General features: G+C 32.1%; 3 protein-coding genes and 1 pseudogene across 3 annotated transcripts in view; all 4 read left to right on the top strand.

Moving 5' to 3' along the window:
* The window catches only part of LOC128171227 (uncharacterized), a 230622-nt gene that overhangs the window by 151730 nt on the left and 57071 nt on the right, over positions 1 to 21821 (top strand). The gene's annotated exons all lie outside the window — the stretch shown is intronic.
* Positions 1178 to 4153, top strand: LOC128171221 (uncharacterized). Its single transcript, XM_052836969.1, has 3 exons — positions 1178 to 1469; positions 3450 to 3623; positions 3714 to 4153. The coding sequence occupies exons 1-3, from the start codon at positions 1178 to 1180 to the stop codon at positions 3941 to 3943; spliced, it is 696 nt and encodes a 231-aa protein (XP_052692929.1). The 3' UTR covers positions 3944 to 4153.
* LOC128171222 (uncharacterized) lies at positions 5046 to 8995 on the top strand. The gene is made up of 3 exons (XM_052836970.1): positions 5046 to 5271; positions 7927 to 8100; positions 8766 to 8995. The coding sequence occupies exons 1-3, from the start codon at positions 5046 to 5048 to the stop codon at positions 8993 to 8995; spliced, it is 630 nt and encodes a 209-aa protein (XP_052692930.1).
* Positions 15784 to 17150, top strand: LOC128171216 (uncharacterized; annotated as a pseudogene).

Genomic DNA, 21821 nt, shown 5'->3' with positions numbered 1-21821 from the left:
TATTTTTTTACTACATTGTCAAGCTACATGTATTTTGTATATATGACCCGATTAAAATAATGTTAAAAAACATGATAATCGTTGATCAGGTGAGCAACATGGCGTTAGAGCCACTTGTTTTCACTGCGCTGCCGTTTGGGAATTTGAGTTTTTTAGTAAAAAGAAAGTTTGTATATGCTGTCTTTTCGACTTTTTAGTTAACAGAAAACAGTCACTTGAACAAGAATCACTTGCACGACGTTTTTTCTCACCTTAACCACAGGTGCATTTTAACTCTAATGACACGGTGTTCAGTAAGAAGAAGACAATTGCTTCCTTTAAATGTTCGCTTTCATAACAAGCATTTTGAGAGAATTGCATAAGCAATACACGTCCCCTACCGGTTTGTTGAAATTTGTGAAAACAATGCACTGTTATGCAAAATATCATTTCTTACTGTCTTCTGTTCTGTACCCCGAATCACAGACCAACCCGATAACGAACCCGATTGTAATAATACAAAACATCCTACAAAATATTTACAATACGATGCTTGACACTATTTTACAGAACTTATTTGTTGGTCCAAAAGATGCACGATTTTATTACTGACTGCATACTTTCCTCGTTTATTCGATACACACCGAACGCGATAACGAACCCGAGCATTAAAATATTGGAATATTAAAAACTAATTTTCTCGAAAATATTTCAACAAGAGGCTACAAAAGTGTAAAGTTTTTAACTTGATCTGTAATTTGACATTTTAAAGCTGTTCAGCAAATTTAATATTCCTCAAACGCAAAAAAAAAAAAGTGTGGAAAACTGAAGTGGGACAGACAAATGGACGGACAGACGGACTGATAGGCGCAGAGGAAAGCTATAGTCCCCTCCGGTGAAAACCGGTAGGGGACTAATAATACGATTTTCAAACAACAGACAAATCAAAAGTTGTTAAATTGATGCAAAAAAAGATTAAAACATTCAAACAGTAAAGTCTTGAAACATATTTACTTTTGAGTTCTTAATGGGTGTAACGTTTGCCAAGATATTTTTAAACAACTTTATCGTTTTAATCGATTACTCAGACAGATATTAAAAAGGCTGCTAAAAAGGTTTCGTGTTCACTTTCGTTAAAGCGTTGTTTTCAACGTTTGCACTACACTTCAATTGTGTAACATTATATATCTATACAGATATGTTATCAAATTTTTTTGGCTTTATTTTTCTGGTTTTTAACGTTATTGCAAAGGAATCAACCACCTTGAAGGACTTTTACGCCATTCAAACAAATGAATTGCCGAAATCTTCGTGTCACGAAATTTCTAAAATTCAAATTGAAAGCAGATGTCTTGGAACATGCGTAAACAGAATGGATAAAATAGTAATGATCAGCCATGATGATTCTACAGGAACCTGTATGTGTTGCAACAATTTCACTGGAAGTGATATACTTGGTCAAAATTGGAAATCATATGCCCGTCGTACATGTAAGCACTTCTTTTTCAAATAAAAAAATTGTGTCAAAGTGATGTGAAGTTAGTATTCTAAACTAATCGAAAGACTTGTATGTTTTTGTTTTATTTGAGTGTGTGAAGTATGAAAACTAATGAATGTGCTTGAGTATAACGTATAGTATTTCTCGATCATATACAATTATGGCCTTTTGATGAGGTCAATACATGGTTTTATAGACCTGATGAGAGTATATCGACCGAGGACGTAGATCGAGGTTGATATACTCTCATCAGGTCTATAAAACCATGTATTGACCGATATAAAAAAAGGCTATAACTGTTTCATTATAATTAATCAAAAACTATTTTTCTTCATTTTCCTCCGAGCGTGTAATAGTAAAATACTTTGTTCACAATGTATCGCATAGCCCCCTAACTCCGTCACTACCCCAACTCCGTCACTTTCGGGAAACTCCTCGCCGTTTGAAATCAAGTGCGATTATGACGTCATTTTTTGCATGTCAAAAAACTTCAATCAAATGTCAACAATTTGCAACGGTTAAATTTAAGAATGTGTCAAAAAACAACAGAATTAAACCTTGTTCATTTTATGCACCATTAATTGTGTGAAATCAGCTAAAACTTTTTCACGGGTGCACTAAAATATCGATATTTCTGATATGCGGGCCCATTCGACCATTTAAGGTGGTCAGCCATTTTTAGAAAGGTCAAGATGAAACATTTCACATGTAATACATTTTTGATTAAGGTAATTAATACATTTTTTTCAGTCCGCAATAGCCTTTATGCACTACTCTTGATGATAACGTCAAATCGCTCATGCCGATACTTTTGCCTTATACAGGGTATAGATATCTCCGGTATATCGCTATGTAGAATATGCTACATTTCTAAAAAAATGTAATAAATAATATAATAAATAATATTTTAATTAATGGTATAAAATATTTTAAATATGTAAGGACATAAATCAAACGGCATCCATACATTCTGAAAAGGCCATTGTGATTGTTGTTACATGGACCCATTTTTTATTCTGGCGATCATTTCATTTCGATGAAATTAAATACAATTTAAATTGAATGCACTATTCTTACTTATTATAACTTGACCTAGATACAAATGGAGTTTTAACTAAATTGTTAATGTGTCTTCATTCCCTGTCATATCATAGAGCATGTGGGTGACGGAGTTAGGTTCATAAGATATTATAAGCACGCGTGATAAACGTCGTATTCAGAGAGCTCATTTGAATAAAAATCAAAATATTTTTGTTAATAATTTTATAAATTATATTGTTTCAGATTATATTTAGTGATTGCAAATGATAAAAACCGCAAAAAATAATTTACAGAGAAACGCGGGAGGTTTTCTGCTTATGGTGACGGAGTTTGGGTATTCGGGGATATAGGTGTTGATTTCGCTATTATGACGTCACAATGTTGCACGTGCCAAAACCAGTATTTTGTCATGAAAATGTATTTTGATATATACTCATTAGTGAGGTCTATAAATTCTCTATTTTTAGTATAGTAAGGTCTATGACAGAATTTATAGCACGATCATGTGACAGCAATGGACCATCATATGCTTAAGAAAAATACAATATCATCATATTTTATATTGTGAAGTTAGATAGTTTTATATAATAATGAAGTCTTCATTACAGAAAATGTAGCAACACCACTTTTTTTATTTTTACGATCTAAAAGTTGACGTAAATAAGTGATGTATGAGAATATAATGACACGGCTACCCATTACTTCTTTTAGTAAAAGGCAATGTCTAAAACAAATCATTCTTTTGAATGAGCGATCTAAAACTCAAAATAAATATTAAAAAAACATAAAAGAACTAAAACTGATTTTTAATCTGCATAATACAAACTTAAAAGTAATGTGCTTACCAAGATTTCGTCGATCGTTTTAACTATCACATTTTATAGTCTGCTAAACACTGGTAGTATCTAAGATTGATCAATTATATTTTCAGTGCCCTGTGCTAACGGTTATGTGAGTTACGAAGTGATGTCATACCAAACATGTTTGAAGTATTTCCCAGTACCAGTCACATATGAATCAGCTAGAGCCCTTTGTCAGGCGGACGGTGCCAATCTTATTAAGATTGATTCCCAAGAAAAGTTCGACGTATTCAAAGACTACCATGGTATGTTAAAATACATCTAATAATTGTAACTATTTCTATGTATATCATACAACTGAAGAAGAAAATCATTTTCAATTATTTTGATTATAGTTCCGATTGCCAACAATACACTCATACAAGTGTGGATAGAATCAATAAAGGTTGATGGTCAGTGGCAGTTTCATGACGGTTCTCCAATGCCAAATGTATGTGATATCAACATGAGCGGAGGATCGGAAGAAATACATGTCCGAGCCCGTGTCCATGGTAGTACAGACCTTTACTACCAAGATGGTTTGAACGCAGATTTATTTCATTATTCTTGCGAGTACAATCCATAGTCAACCATCTACATGACCACAAGAACACAGTTCGATAGTTAATCGCCCACGACTGCCATAAGAACGACACATTGGAATTTAAATGTTCCCCCAGTCAGAAAACAACGTATCAGACCCTCTGTTTGTCTGACTCTCTTATACGAAAATATTTAGCTTTTGTTGTTCAATCATTAAATCGTTGTTTTGAGACATTTTTATCAAATAAAAGTATCGATCTGACATAATTTGCTTTCACCCTTTTTTTAAAGAAAAAAATAATAAAAAGTTGCTTGAATCAATAATGCTTAGTCCATGTTATAACTTGTATCATATTAACTTACATGGTAGACGTGCAAACACATATATATTGTTTCTGTTGCAAATCAAAATTTAAACAAGACATTCTCTCTATATGTCAGGGATTTTTTAATCAATAGAATCCTTTGACGTAAGGTAATATCTAAAGAAACAAACCTTAAGATCTCTGTTCATCTTACAACTATGGTTTCGTATTCTAACAAAGAAATTCTCATCAAAGTTAATCAATTGTTATAGATTGGTTTAGTGTTGATAAATAGTGTGTCAATAATAGATATAGAACATTATATAACTTCCAGATAATTATACCATTTTTGTCATGCAATTTGCTACCAGAAAATTGTGTTTTTATTAATTGTTTACCTTGCTTTGATATGATACGCCGGGATAATCATAAAACAATAACGACCGCTTTACCATCCATTTTAAACAACATTATAATTAATTTTTCATGAACATAAGAAAGTTAACTCAATGGAAAATTCTTTCGTCAAAGCAATTTGTCAAAAAAAAAAATGAAAACGTTCAAACAGAATAGAAAAAAATAAATTGTTTTAAGACTACTTCATAGACAAAATGTTTCTAATATATTTCTTTTTCTAAATCATGTTCTGTTTAACGATTTCTCAACAAATAAAAACGAATTCCTATAAGTACAAAACATAATAGTCAATGTATTGTCAGCAGCGGCGGCCCGGTACCTAAATATTTCTTTTATATGACACACCAGCATAGGAATATGTTACCAACGACATCTCTCGTGATATGTTTGGTTGTTAAAAATATTGGTATTGAAGCAACAAGGATGAAGACTTTTTACGGTATCAAAACAAACGAGTATCCAAAATCTTCGTGTAACAAAATTCATAATAAAATCAGGAAGAGCGATTGTCTGCGCCATTGCATTAAAACAACGAATACGATTGTCATGATCAGCCATGATGAATCCACAAACACATGTATGTGTTGCGGTGATGTCACTGGGGAGGACATACCTGGTTCAAATTGGAAATCATATGTTCGACGTACAAGTAAGAGCTTTTTCGTATCAACAGATTGTGTTTTTTCCCAACAAAATGCAGTTTTTAATCTGTCGTCTACTTCTACTTTTAACATGTAAAGTATTGACATGCATACAAATATTTTAAGAAAAACAACTGTACCTGACAATGAAATTTAAATTTTCTGAACCTCTGACCCCTAAAACATTTGGTAATACCTCATCATTCACTGTAATAGATATATCATTTTTAACTTTTTTTTAAAATTACATTTAAGTTACACATCATTTTGTTCTCTATACTCTTTTTCTTATAACAAAATGAAAATGTTTTTGCTGGACCCGTTTTAATTTTTTACAATAAAAGTTTACAATCTCAAACAGTCATTTTGATGAAATGTTAACAAATTTATGAAAATATGTACACCTTATATGTGGATTGGTTTACGAAAATTCATGCTAAAAATGTTTTAGTTTTCTATCTATATCATCATTCCTTTCTATAAAAATGTGAAACTAGCTTTAAAAAGTACTAAATACAACACACGTCAAACTTTTGGACTATTACCATGTTGATAAAACAAAGTATACTACAACATTTCTAGTCTACGTAAATCATCATATACTGTGGAATCATCAAATCTGGTGGGGGCCAATTTTCGTGGATTGCTTCAATTTTACAGATTCGTAGGGACGTAATTTCTTGCATTCCTTTATATCTACAAAATTTGACACGATTACCCAACAATTCGTGAATGATGTTATTTTGTGGATGAGAGGTGCACACGAATTCCACGAAATCTAATGATTCCACAGTATGTAATCTTGTGATTCTAAAACAGTATTTCAAAACGCATTTAAAAACACATGAAACAGACCTCGTTTTTCTCAGGAAATTGGTAAAATGTTTTTGGTCTGGTACTTGTTAACGGTTAACTTAAAACATCCGCGAAATAAATAACTTGAAATGAGTCATAAATTCATTTAAAATTTTGACGCCTTATCTGAAATAAATGGTAGGTGGTGAAAGTCACAATGGAAATCCTTAGTTACGACCTTTAGTTCATGTCTTTACAAACAGTATCCATTACTCAGTCGGTTTGCACTGGTATTCCACTGAAGTTATTTGTATTCTATACTGTGTGTATGTTTTGTGTACGTTCTGTACGTCCAGTGTCATTTACAATGAACGATATTAGTTCTTAGGTGATTGAAGTCACATTCCAATACGATGACTGCAATAGAAAAGAATAAAATCATATATTTGGAAGCATTAGAATTAAGAGTTTAATACTCGTGGCATTTTTAGGCCGGATTGGTTCTCTTTAGAAGAGGAGCTATATATACAAATTGCAAAACCTCAAATGTCAATGCCAAACTATTTGGTTTACTTATCTAAATACATGAACATATAATTTAATTCTGATTGTAACGCCTCATTTGATTGGCTAAACAAATTCATATATATCGTATAGCATAACTTGCTTACGTCACAATACGACGTGCGTGTGAAAGGTATAAATCCACTTGACGTTACGTTTAAATACTGTACAAATTAACATATTTTAAAAACTTAATGGGCTTATTATCTGATTTAAATAGAAGAAAATTGAATTATAAGGAATAAATTTAATATCTACCTATGATACACGAGTCTAACATAACTTGGGACAGTTTACGCTTTTTTATAAACCGCTCAGTTTTATAAACCGCTCCGCTCCTTAACCGCTATAAAATATTTTATATCTAAACAAACCTTATCTAAACAAAATCAAGGTACATATCATAGATAGCTTGTTGACTATTAAGCCTCCTTATAACGACGCATGGTAAGTAACTGTAATACAAATATATATATATATATATATATATATATATATATATATATATATATATATATATATATATATATATATATATATATATATATATATATATATGAATTATCATATTCAAAGATTTGTACTTTCTACATTGAAACCAAAAACAAATGTAATTGAAAAAAAACCACTACAATAAAAACAAATTAATATACTTTACCAAAAATGAAGATAAAAATTGAACAGGCATTAACTCAACATCAACATCTCTATGATTTAATTATTAATTTAACTAACAAGAATTAAGCATTATTTTCATAACTGCAGCGGTGTGTGTATACAACTTGAGTAACGCGCGTTGCAGCGTTATGAAAATTTTTATGCAAACAATGCTGCAGTTATCAGACTATATCATTAAAAAAATTATGTGATTTACACCTTTCAAATCCTATTTTATCTTAAGGGTAAGTTCATACAAATGGAAGTGTCACTATAACAACCACAAGCGTGAACATTGATTTTCGCTTGTGATGTTGTATTTTTCAGCATTCAAAGTTTGTGACGTCTAAAAAAAACTCCTCATTTTAAACTTTTCAGTACCCTGTGCGTGTAACACTGTTATAACTGCAGACTTTCCACACTTTTTACATGCAAAAGAAAAATGTGGAATGTAGATACACAGGCATTGAATTTCAATAAGAATAATGCCAACTAAAGAACCTAAAATTCACTGAAAACACTTCATTCGTTTAACTTTTACATGAGGTTGCACATGTTTTTGAGATAATATGTATCATATGTAAGATAAAAATAATATATAATGGAAAATATACGATGTGTTTTAGATTGATAAATTATATTTTCAGTGCCCTGTGCTAACGGTTATATGAGTTACGAAGTGATGTCATACCAAACATGTTTGAGGTATTTCCCAGTACCAGTCACATATGAATCAGCTGGAGCCCTTTGTCAGGCGGACGGTGCCAATCTTATTAAGATTGATTCTCAGAAAAAGTTCGACGTATTCAAGGAATACCATGGTATGTTTATATTTTTGAAATTGTATTTTAATAGAAACAAATAAAGGCGTTTTGCTTACTTCTCGATTTCAAAATAAATATTGATTATTTAGTATAGTGATGATTACTTTGTCTAAGTCGTTCCTGACACTATATCGAGCATACTACATTTTATATTGTTTTGTACGCTTATTTTGAGATATAATATTTGAAAACCGAAAGCGAGTGCATGGAATTATCTGTGCCGGCTTTCAAATCACAATGCAGTGTTTCTACCGAAAATACTAGTTGAGGGAGTAATATTAATTTAGTAAGGTAATTTAAAAGATAAATTTAAAGATGTTTAGGGACATTTTTTTAATATTTCTGTGATGTTTTAATAGATATAAATTGGACATATTGATTTAACTTCAAAAACATTAAAGACAGTATCATACCACAACAGTTTATTAATTCACATAATTTCATTGATAAATGAGAAGTTAGCATTACACGATACGATACACGCATCAATAAATAATTTCTTATTAGAAAACAAAACCAACAAGGTTATATAAGTGATTTGTCATTTTCCAAAAAAAATAAATGGAAAGTAATATGCCGTGCATGAGGGCATACGGTCTAGCGCGTTTTACATATATCATACAACTGAAGAATTAAATCATTTTCAATTATTTTAATTAAAGTGCCGATTGCCAATAATACACTCATTCAAGTGTGGATAGAATCAATAAAGGTCGATGGTCAGTGGCAATTTCATGACGGTTCTCCGATGCCAAACGTATGCAGGATCAACATGAGCGGAGAACCGGAAGAAGTACATGTCCGGGCCTGTATCCATGGCAGTACAAATCTCTACTACCAAGATGCCCCAAACAACATGATCTTCCATTATTCGTGCGAGTACAGTCCATAGTAAAACATCTACAATTACGATAAGAACATTTCTCGAAACATAGCAAGTTTTATTACTTCGGGGTTCAAAGACATTGTTTCCATTCTTATTGTTGTCTGTCACTTAAAAAGAAATAATCTTTGGCTTATTTGATTTCAACCATTCAAAGGGGCATGGCCACGATTTTGGGCAAACATTATTTTTCCAATTTTATTGTTTTCACTGCATTTTACAGTGTTATTTGCTGAGTTATAGGCAGGTTACAGAGCTTACAATTTTTTGCTGTGTAAATAAAGTTTTTGTTTTAATTTGAATGTTGAAGTAAAAAATTAAATTTTAGACCTAAAATGAATATGTTAAACGTTAGGAACTTTTTATTTTTGCTAGAAATGAATTAAAAAATATACAAATCAGCTTAAAAAAGATGTTTTTACTTGTGTATGGAACCTATGTAAACAAAAACAGGACACGAGAGTTATTTACATGATAAAGAATTCTGAGCTCTGTATCTTGTTAATAACTTAACATCCGACTCTAAAATTCCATTTGATCATAAGAAATGAATTTCTAAAGCCTTGTAAAAAATAAAAACAGAAAAGCAAAATTTGACGAAAATCTTGATCATGCCCCTAGAAGCATTGGTCTGAGGTAAATTTTCCGTTTTAAAAGACATCTATTAATAGAATTAGAAATATTTACTAGAAACATATGACACATACTGTTCTGCTAATCTTTTTTAAGTAGAAAAAAAAATTATTTAAAAAAAAATTCTTAAATCAAACTATTGATAATTTGTATCATATTAATTTGCACAGTAAAATCATATATGTTATCACGTATTAGTGTTGTTGTTGTTGTTGCAACTCATTGTTATAAAAAGTAGATTGAATATATTTCATTCCGCCTAAAGACCATTTTTTGTATCAAAAGAAAGTTATGATAAGTTGATAGAGTTTGTGTTTGTTAACATAATTAATTTGTTGTACACTTGTGAGTCTTTGTTTTATTCAGTAAATAGTCATTGTATATTTGCTGAATTTCTATCAGTGATTGAAAAGAGAGATTTTATAAGAAATATGAAAAAGATATTCACAGCTTAAACTTTTTTCATGAATCTTTGTGTAGGCAAGTGCGCAAAATTGTTTTCAAAAATTTATTTAATATTAAATGATTCATATTAATAATATTTAATATTCATAAAATCTTTAAAGATATTTTTTTTCGCTGAAATATCGAATTTGTATAGCTGATATATTTATTATATTTTTCATGATCGGGCTATAAAGAACGTCTTAACGCAATTAAATTGGACTTATATTTAAAAGACAATCACCTAAAACGTTCAAAAAAATGTTATTATTTCCTCACCTGTTTAGAAATTATATTTTTTAGTTTATTTTCAGAGATATTTTGTTTACATTAGATGTAAACAAAATAAAATGAATAACCTTTTTACCACGACATAAAAACTCTATGTCGTGCTATCTTTAAAATTCATGTTTTGGAACAAATGGACTTGTTCAGTTGCAACCTTTTTGCATATTGTTATCATTTTGATTGTGGATAGTTTTATTTGAATATTAATGTAATTTAAAAGACTTGATAGATCAATGTATCATAGTTTTATAATGATGTATTGTATAAGATTGATCTCACCTTTACTTATTTGTTTATCATTTATAGTTTCCTGTCATTTTTTAATAAACGAAATTTCATCCATCTATCTTCACTTTTGTGTGACATTTTGAATAAAGGGGAAGTTATGTATGAAATGCAATATTGCTAAGCTTGTGTGAAAAAAAAACCCAAAAAAGAAACCAAACAAACAAACATATGAAACCTTTACATCAGATATGAATTCATTACACTGTAGAACATAAAAAGTCTTTATGTCCTCCATTTATCTTATGCTAAAATATGTGGAAACCAGTTCCATCTTGGTCCTGCAGCTTTGTTAATTTTTACTCCTTTAAAATCTACAAGTCATGATTTGATGAATATTGTCATTTATTAATGATGAAGATAAATAACTAACTACAAATATACTACCTTAACTACTAGGGAGATCCCAGATAAACATAAACTTAAGAGACTTATTAAGCACCTAATTTTAGACAGGCAGTGGGATCTCCCTTAAGACTAAGTACGACATAATTATCATTGATGAATACACATTTAGAAGATAGGAGATCCCAAGATAACATATATCCAAACTAGTCTACAACAATGGCAGGGGGATCTCCCTGTCATAAGAAAAACCAAAACAACATAAAAATTAAGGTGGCATATACAAAACATTTTGAAAACCAAAACAATGTAAAATTTACAGGGGCATAAACGAAACATTAAGGAGGATGTAATGGGGATGGTGTAGGGTTAATTTTCACACAAATAAACTCTCTGTTAACATAAAAACGTCCATCAAATACCAGGGTAATAAGAAAAGTGGCTTTCACGTGATTACAGTCCTGCAATTTCTTTGGTTGTTGACAAGACACAAGCACAAATTTTTCAAAAATAGATATAATGGACCATCAGGTTAAAAATAACTAAAAAAAACCCGGATTTTAAAAATAGATTCTGTGACAAAAATAGATGGTTAAGATACAATGATGCCATAAAACATATTATTTAACAATAATATTTCATTGTTGCAGCAGCATATTCAGATGAGACATCATGTTTTAAGTAAATGTACGTTTCTAATTATAGTTAGGTAAACATTTCATATATCTAATAGAACAATGTATCAAGTAGGGACGTAGTACTCCAAAACAAAGGATATTTATGTATTTCGAAACGTAAAGTTTGATGGGTTTCGTGTATAGAGATTCTAGAACCTTTGCCTTAAAGGATTGCCCTTCATTGCCATATTTATTAATCTTTAATGCATCGACTTTGCATTTGTAAAAGATAGTAGCAGAAATATAATTTGCAATATCATTTGTAAAGAAGTTCAAAACCAAATTTAGTGAACAAATTTCAAATACCATGTCAAAAATTAAATTTCAAAAGACCTGTATCAATTAATTTCTGACTAAGTGAATACATTTATTTATTTATGGCATTTTTCAATTACCACAAAAGAATTATGGATGTTTCATTCCACCATTTTTAACCGATTACCATAAGATATCAAACCAAGACAATTTTGTGTGTCTCAAATGTAAAATGGTAGATTGGGGAAACCATGACATCTTATTCCTGATTTCCTTGTAAATGGACTCTTTTAATAACATGCGTTGTTTTGTATTCCAGTAGGTAAGTATTGCCCAGGAATAACTATTCAGGGGATAAATTGAGTACGATCGATTTAAAAAAAACCAGCACATTTTGTTCAGAGTAAAGCACGATCCATTTATAACCAAACATTTGAACGAATTGCAATGCACTCAAAAATTGATTGTATTAAAGTTTTTAATGATATAACATCAGCATCTGTAGCGATTAAACTCTTTACTTTTATAAATAATGCACTGCTATATTTGTAATATCAAAACCAGATAGTGTTCCATCATGAGTATGCGTCCTGAATATCTCTGATAAAGTATAACTATCATTTTTTTAATCGATTTAAATTTAAATTCAATTCATACAACACATCAAATTTGTGTCTTCAATTGCTTGTTATTCTCGTTTCCTGAAAAAAATATGATTACTTTAGTGACATACAACTCAATTAAAGCACATTATTAACCCATAGTACATATTTTACATATATTTGTAAAACATTTTCTGAACTCAAAATAAACAAACATCCATTCTATCTTTGTCAGCTAACTTTGATTGTGATATACAAAACATCGCTCCGAAGGGGAGGGGTATACTGGTTTACCCTTGTGTGTTTCTTTTTCTGTCCGGCTGTCTTTATATTTGCCCGTAACAATTTTTTTTGTCATTTTTCTCAGAACTATTCATTGCAGGTGCTTGAAATTTAAGTACACTCTTTGTTTAGGCATGCCATATGTTGAAAACTACTCTTTTTAACTAATCGGACGTCAACTTCCTGTTAAATGTCGGTTTGCTTATTTTGTATATTCGTATAAGAGCGGGAATATTACTAGTGAGCATTTGCTCACAGATATCTTTCTTTTGTTTCTTTTAATATAACACAACCATCAACCAATAAAAATTCATATATATGGAAATAACAGAGAAGAAAATCCTTCAATTAAGAAAGTTTTGTTTTCAAGACAGTATATTTAATTAAGCGTCATATTTATAATCAATTTATTTCAAAGAACAAAATTACTTAGGCATTTTTGAGATTTATAAACAATGCAAATGCTTTTAAACGATTTTGTATCGTTAAACTGGAGCCCATTTATAAATCATTTATTTAATCATGAGATACCATCGAAAATGGATAACTATATGCAAACAATTTTATATAAGAAATCGGTTTAAAGTTAACATCTTTACTTTTATTTACTCTCGCCTGTTTTACATAATCCACTTTGTGCATGAAAATATTTTGAGACACTGGCAACATGTCATTAATCTCACCCAGTGTTGTTTTTCTTGCAACCATTATTCTGTGCAGCAAAGAAACTTACCTGAAAATGTTTTACAGAGAAAGAACAAATATTTACCCAAAATCCTTCTGTCCGGATATTGGCAAATTTCAGAGTACGGGAAGATGTTTCCAGGTTTGCGGAAATACACTGGATTTGCTTATAATGATTAATCATAACACGGAAACACATATATGTATGTGTTGTGACGACATTACTGAAATGTGTTGCAGTGATATCACTGGGGATAACCTTAGAGGTGCGAATAGGGTCGGAAAGTCTCGTCATGTGACCCGCGATATATAACGAGAAAACGTACTTCCGGGCAGTTGCTGCAGTAATGACGTTATCAATAATATATTGGGCTCGTTTTGTAGATGGTCATACAAAGCCTACCAGGAAGAGCGAGAAAGCTGTGGATAGCGACAGGGTGTTAAAGTTCATTTTAGACAAAGAATGTCACGTGATATCGGCGGTGGTTCAAGCTTCAATGCGAGACACTTCATACAAAGTTCAGGTATGAACAAAATATTCAGCCGTCTTCATCCCTACATTAAATCAACCAGGGTAAAACTATCCATCGATTTTTTCTTCAAGTTAACAATATCCATTTCTTCGATCAAGAAATGCGCTGCATTGTATATTTTAACCTTAAGTTCGTCATTGTTGCCGTTGTAAATAACCCGTACCCCCACCTTTAGTCTTTGATAGATATGTTTGTTTTAAATAATATGTATAAGTATTTCCCACCATAAATACAATATGTCAATATATTCATACAAGTAAGGTTGCTTCACAAACATTTCACATAATTTCCATTAATTTTTTACAAAGATATGTCTTGAAAATGAAGATGATGATGCAGGAACAATTAAATGCATATCATCAATCAGTGAATACCCTATGGGTCAGTTTCGCTGTCACCATGTAGCTGCTGCACTTCTGTTTTGGTAATCATTCCTAATCTATTCTCATACACATGTAAATCAGCATTCTAGTGTTAATCATGGTTGTAATAAGTGTTATGTATATTTTCAGCTGATTTTTTACATTCCAGTGTCTAATAAGTTCAGTTTAAAGAAAAATTTATTTGATAGCTTTTCTTAAGATTGGGATTAATGATGATATTTAAGATATAAAAGAGCAAGTAAGACAGATGTGAAGTGCAGCTAGATCAAGCATCCAAAATCGGCACCTCCCAAATCCACAACCATGGCGGAAATGTATCCACCCAGGCAACAAGATTATAGGTAAATCACATGGATACCTATGCAATACATTTTTGTTAAAATGTCAGTGCTAGGCAAAATCAGATTTATAAAAACCATAATGATATCATTTCTATAAAATGTGAATTCAGAGCATTAAAACGAGAGATGACAGATGCCGACAGATCATATTTGTATGATCAGCTAGGTCTTTTGGGTAGATTTACAGGTTTGATCATCAATTATCATTGTATCCCTGTTTGAGGGAAAACTGTTTCCTCTTTATGAGGCCCTTTTATTTTTACATAAATATCGTATTGTTGTTGTGCATGGATATGAATACATTTGAAAAAAAATCCTTTGTTTCTATCAGTTTGCATGTGCAAGTAACAAAAATTATTGAACTTTTAAAGATGAACACCTTTTTGTAAATATGCATTAATTGTCCGCCATATTTCTCTTTTACCACCGTTATCCCTACATTCCCTTTAAAAGCTGCAGTTCTCATATCAGTTAAAAGTATATCGCTGAAAAGGTGTCACCCGTGAGGATGTGCATCTTGCCTTGCAATGCTACTGGGTCATGATGAAATTAACAAATTTTACACACTCTTTTCAAGCCAGGAGAATATACTAACATTAAAAAACATGTCAATCCATTATTTACAAATAGAATATGCACATATAATATTTAAAGAAATAAATGCATAAAATCCAAAGATCATGAAAGGAACACTAAATGTCGACCACAAGTTAAAATCAAAGGGTTTATATAGATACCTGTGTGACCGTGCATATTTACAGGTGGGTCTTCAGCTTTAAGAAACATTTATTAAATAAATATTTCAACAACTGATATGTAAAGAAAATTAACTATGCAGGAATAATTATCTCCCAACATAATTCACCTTTCTGTTATATGGTTAACCTAATAACATATATTCCAATTGACACACGCATTGTCGAGAAATTTTTTTTATCGAAGTGATATTATTTATTTTTTATATACATAATTGTAACACATACTTATATTGGTTACACATGTTCATTTGTTGGCCATATAATTTCTTTATTTACTCTTTGCAGCTATGCATTGGATTTTGTCGAAAGAGCCTGAATGTGAGGAAATGCCAGCATTACTTATTGAGGACCAGCTTACAAGTGAAGAGTACATGAATACCCATTGCAAGTCTCCATATCTGAGGACTTATGAAATTATAATACTGCTCTCTTTTTCTCTCTCCATCTCTCAATCTTTAAATATGTAAGAATAAATATTTTGTATGGTTCATTGCAATAGGGATAAGCTTGTTATTTCTTCGGAAAATGTCATTTAGACTGCATGGATGACTACAGGTCAACGAGATAATTCGTTAAGAGCAGCTGTTCGCAAGTTACGAATAACTGCATCAAATTTTGGGCAAGTCTTCGGAGCTTTCAGGAGAAATCGGTAACTCATTGATTTCAACATATATTGATTTCTTAACTAACTGTAATCTTTTAACTAAATCTTTTTTTATTTTAATAAGAAATAATTTAGAATCTTTTTGTTTATTTTTAGGCTAACTTTATCCTTGAAGAAAAGGTTACTCAGTGCTTACAATCTTGAGGAGAGACCTTCTATTCAGTGAGGACACATGAAAAGGTTGCAATAGATAGCTATTGGAAGCTTTCAGAGGTGTCTGTATTGCAGACAGGTAAACATTTATACTATCAAACTCAAATCTTGGCATAAAACCCATTCATCTTCAATGTTCATTTGAATCATTATTATTGATTGAATCATTTTTTTTTAATTATGTGATACAAAACAAATTTATTATACAGTTTATGAAACATTTTATTTTACTTTCAATTAAAGGTATTTGACTCCATGAATCAGGAGTTCTTGGGGCTTCTCCTGATGGATTTGTCCAGGGTGATCCCGAAACGTGTAATATGAATGTCCACCTTCAAAGTAAACTTACAGCATCACCAGCAATTTTAGAGGTGAAATGTCAGTTTTCAGCAAGAGCAATGTCCATAAATGATGCTTGTGCAGTCTTGAAAGATTTTTTTCTAGGTAGGTTCAGAGATTGATTAGCAAGATTAACATAAAAAACATTCATTATGTTGAGGTTAAAATTAAATACTGTATGTTACCAATAACCCATCCTTAGGTTTGTGTTAATGAAACCTAGTAATTTTTAGCTCTTGTGAGTTTTTCTTTCATATTTTTTTAAATATTTTAGAGTGTGACTCTGAGGGCACTTTGCGTCTCAAAGACAGCCATGACTATTGGCATCAAGTTCAAGGCCAACTTTATCTAACAGGAACTTCATGTTGTGATTTCGTGGTTTGGACACCAGTCAGTATGGAAGTTATTCGCATTCTTAGAGATGACTCATGGGAATGCCATTTGAAAAGCATGATTTAATTTTATTTCAATGTTTTTTTTTTACCCTCTCTTAATTAAAAACTTGGCAGACTGTAATTCAGAAATTTTCTATTTACTGTTTATTAACCGGGTTTTCCAACGGAAAAATCCGGTTATTAAAATGGTGAAAATGGCGGGCGGGCGTGCGGCTTCCAAAAAATTACCCTCATTGTACGGATAACTCCTCCTACAGTTTTCAATATAGGAAGCTGTTATTTTGCAGATCAATTGTACATATATCAGAGATGTGCATATTACTAGAATTTTGATTTCTGGAAATTTATGAAAAAAATACTGGCTTTTGAACTTAATCATTTTTTGACAAAATATTGAATATAGGGTACTCCTACAGTTTTCAAGATAAGAAGTTGTTCTGTTGCAGATCAATTGTACATATATATTAGAGGTGTGAATTTTGCTAGGATTTTGATATCTGATAATTTATGAAAAAAATACAAGCTGTTGAACTTAGTCATTTTTTGGCTAAATATTGCATGTTGGGTACTCCATTTCACTGGATACGGTTGGTAGTGTTTATCAATTCAGGGATTGACATAGATTATGGATACAGTTCAAATAAAAGAAAACCCGGTTTGCTGTCACATTGTCAGCTTTACACTTGTTTACCTATTGGTACATTAAATTACTTTAGACAAAACAATTCATTCTGTTTAACTGTTTCATTCTTTTCACAACTTATGATAAAAGCAAACATCAGCATGTGTCAGTTCACAATGTGTAAAAGTGACCTTAACTACACATTATCATTCATTTAGTTGTGTACAGCAAAAGTTTAACAAGTGCTGCATGTATCTACACTCTGCCCCAGATTAGTATTTCCAACACCAGTGTTCATCATTTGACAAAATAGAAGAGGTGTTTTAAAATGTTTACATTATAAAATCTTTTGAACTTTTAGGCATTAATAAATGAGACAGTGTATGAGAAAAAGGGTCTTATGACATACAAATCACAAAATTATATTTTGATTGCTTATAATGTAAGAAAAAATGTGAAAACAGAATATGTTAAAATTATATTTTTATCTTGAAAATTAAAACTTCAATTTTAGGCTGAATGATGGCCTTTTGTTTCATCATGACGTCGACATTGCGTGCTGTTTATTTTGACGTCAAAATTGTTAAAATTGTTGAGATAATCGGCATTGCTATATAAAAGATGTCTTTGACTTTTGCTAATCACATCGTACAAATGAACATATTATTAGAGTGATTCATAAATTACTTATAAAAGCCACTTAAATATGCTAAAATACACTTTTAAAATATTCGATAAGATACACAAACATAAATAAAACGTAGTTATTCAATTGATTATTGATGGAGTTTAATAGTTGAATTGATCTTGACATCTTGGTCGTACAAACGGTCTAACTTTTTTGAAAAGATACTGAGTTCTTTCCCTGGACAATCAAGGAGGTGTTAGCTCTGTGGGAAATTTTCCAGGAAGTCCAGAGGGTTTAATTATCTTAATTCTTTTTTCCATTGCATCACTATTTTCCTTAACGAAAACAAATCCTGCGTGGTCAGCACAAAATCAAAACGAAGGGTATTTAGATATACCAGGCAAAGAGGTGAAAAATTGTTCCAAAAACTCTTACCAGTTGTAGTACTTCCACGTAGAAGTGTCTCCTCCACTTTCATATAGAATTCCTTTATTTGTTGAAGACGAACGCTCAAAGACTTGCTGAAGTTCTCTCACACTGTCACAATCCAATCGACGGAACAGCTTTTTTGGCACGTGCAAAACCTGCATCAAACAAACATGGTGTATAGCCAACTACCTGCATCAAATACGTAATTTGATGGTGCAATCCAGTGATCACTCGCCATGCCAAATAAGCGATTACAAATTTGTTCTTGTTTTGACCTGAAAAGAAATTGTTACATCGTTTTTTAACATGAGACAAAAGGCGAGAAAAGATATATTCTCTCTAAAATTTTCAAATGGAGAGAGAGAGAGAAAGAGAGAGAGAGAGAGGAGATAGAGAATGATAGAAAATACCTGCACAATTATCAGCATGAAGCAAGCACTCTTTTTCACCATAGCCATATGTGTTAAGGCCATGATGCACCAAGGAGATAACTGTGTTTGGCCAATGAGATCCCGTACCATCTAATCCAAGCGTCTCATTTTCCCCTATCAAGTAATTATATTGTGTAGGTATATCGTCAACACGAAAACCGAATATATGTACTTTCTTTAAACTGAGAAAAAAAAGCGGTCCCATTTGCCGAGCATGATGAGGTAAAGCAACATTTTGGCTAAAATCAAATGTGTAGTGAACTTTGGTAAAATCAGAGGATATATAAGGGCGGTATGTGGTGTCCCTGTCTATCTGCATTTTGTAATCCTTCTAGCGAGTCTTTTACAATTTTCTTGTAGATATCTCTTTCCTTTTGCGCTACATCAATTTGAGCTTGAAATTCATTTAGAGCCGTCAATTTCTCTTCTTCCATGCATGCGTCAAGCACCTGCTTCCTCAGCAGTTCACACCTGTGACAAACGTCAAAGCGTGGACCACATATCTTTATGTGGGAACAGCAGGAGGTCCAAATGTTAGTGAATGTGTGGTACTCCACTTTCCAAACATCATCTGTTTTGCATGCTGCTTGTATAAACTGTGAATTCCATTCTTTGAGGAGTCACATGGGGAGAAATATTGGAGGCTCGTCATCCCTACCTCTGAGGGCCGCAGGCTGGGGTAGACCATGTTCCTCGGCGTAGCCAATGATAAAATATACAACTCGCTGTGCATCATCAAAATTGACTGCGTGTTTGGGTTTCCTTCCTAGATTTCCATGTTGTCTAGGAACTGCACCCTTTTCAGAATAATGTTTCAAAATATTGGGAAGAGACTTCTTCCCAACATCAAACAAACTTTGGAAAGCTGATCTACAAATTTCCTCATGTTTAAAACTATAGTGGTACAAATTTCGAGATCTTAAACCTTTTCGGGTGAAAGCAGACGAGGCCGTATTAATAGAACCCATGATATACGCATCTTTCACATCTTTTTCCATTTCTCTTACATTAAATATATGATCAAAAATTACTGAATTCTCAAACTTTGAAAAATACGCTGTCCGCATTTACAGTTTTGTTTAATGCCACCCAATTCTGAAGAATTCAAAGCCCCCCCCCCACTTTTTTTGCAAAGTAAAACCTATCCAATAGGCACATAGCATTATAGAGGCTTCAGCCCCCCCCCCCCCCCCCGCACACACACACTTTATCTCGCAGCAATGATAACTGTTCGGAAGATTACCTTGAAAAGATGGGAAAAGTATACTTGCCCCCCCCCCCCCCCCACACACACACACGGATTAGGAATTCTATGATTTGGGAAAAAAAATTGGTAGCTAAGAATTTGTTTTGGAACTAAAGGTCCCCCCCCCCCCCTTCCCACGGATTAGGATTTTCATGATTTGGGGAATATTTTTTTTTTTTTGATTTTTGAAGATTAGTCTAGCCCCCCCCCCCCCCACCCACACTTTCGATTTGCTTCCGACGCCAATGTACTGTGTCCTATAAATTATATATGAATTACTCTTATGAACTTATTATTTCAAACATTGTAATTAAGATTTAAAACAAATTATTTGCTTTGCGCACAAGATTATTATTGTAATTCCGAATTGCTAAATAAAAATTGAAAACACTGTTTTTAAAATCCACTCTTAAACTCACTACATTTCTGAATGATTATTACTTTTTCCGAAAGTAAATATTCTTGATAACCATGAATATTATAATTATTCACATCTTTTCCACACGTCTATACGTAACCTTATTTTTTTCAAACCGTCTTTGATAAAGCTGTCCGACCAGGTTTGAGTGTTATGTTCACTATGTTGCTAAGCTATTTGAAAATAGCGGAGAATATGGAAGAGCGGTTGAGAAGTAACATGTATTCACTCAAAAAAAAAATATGTTAACTATTACCTGTGTAATATATATGCAGCAAAATATGTAAATTTTGAATGGGTGCTGACCTAAAATGCATAATTGGACTGTACATTATATGTAAACAATATATTGCCACTATATTCTGCCCCAACTTTGCTTAGTGTGTACCGACCGACTGATCGATTTTATATCGCATAACTCCTTTTCAAATTTTTTTTATAAACACCAAACAATTTTTTCAAACTTCTTCTTATAATTATCTATAATTACATCCATATCATTTGTAAAACTTGATCTTTCGATCTCTACAGTTATACATACGTGCGTATGGCTGTTAATTCAACTTCTCCCAGTCTTGTAACATAACTCTGCTTTTTCCTTTGTAAAATGATATTTTGATGAAAGGAAAAGTAGTATGTTTAATGTTACACATGATGGAAGTTTGTCGAAAATGTTATACCCCTTATCTGCAAGGATCATGTCCCCTGGCTTCAACGTATCCAAGACTCCACAATGATCGACCATGGCAGCATCAGAGGTGGAACCAGAATATAGTTCGGAACAATACACAAGTGCCCCATTTGGTGCTACACAAGTAACAGCCTTTGCTGTATGGCGACTTTTTAAGTTGCTATAAGCTATAAGATATTGGCTGTTCATATTTGATGGTACATCCTGGGTAATCTCTGTGGCATCCATAGCGATTCTTGCCGAGGAGAACTCCTCAAATGATTTTGGCATTGATCCTTTGCACTTCAACTGGGAAGGTATTCCTACAGT

This window comes from Crassostrea angulata, chromosome 2 (genome assembly GCF_025612915.1).
Source record: "Crassostrea angulata isolate pt1a10 chromosome 2, ASM2561291v2, whole genome shotgun sequence".
Classification (NCBI taxonomy): Eukaryota; Metazoa; Mollusca; class Bivalvia; order Ostreida; family Ostreidae; genus Magallana; species Magallana angulata.
The sequence above is the reverse complement of the archived record's forward strand: the minus strand, read 5'-3'. Positions and strand labels throughout refer to the sequence as shown.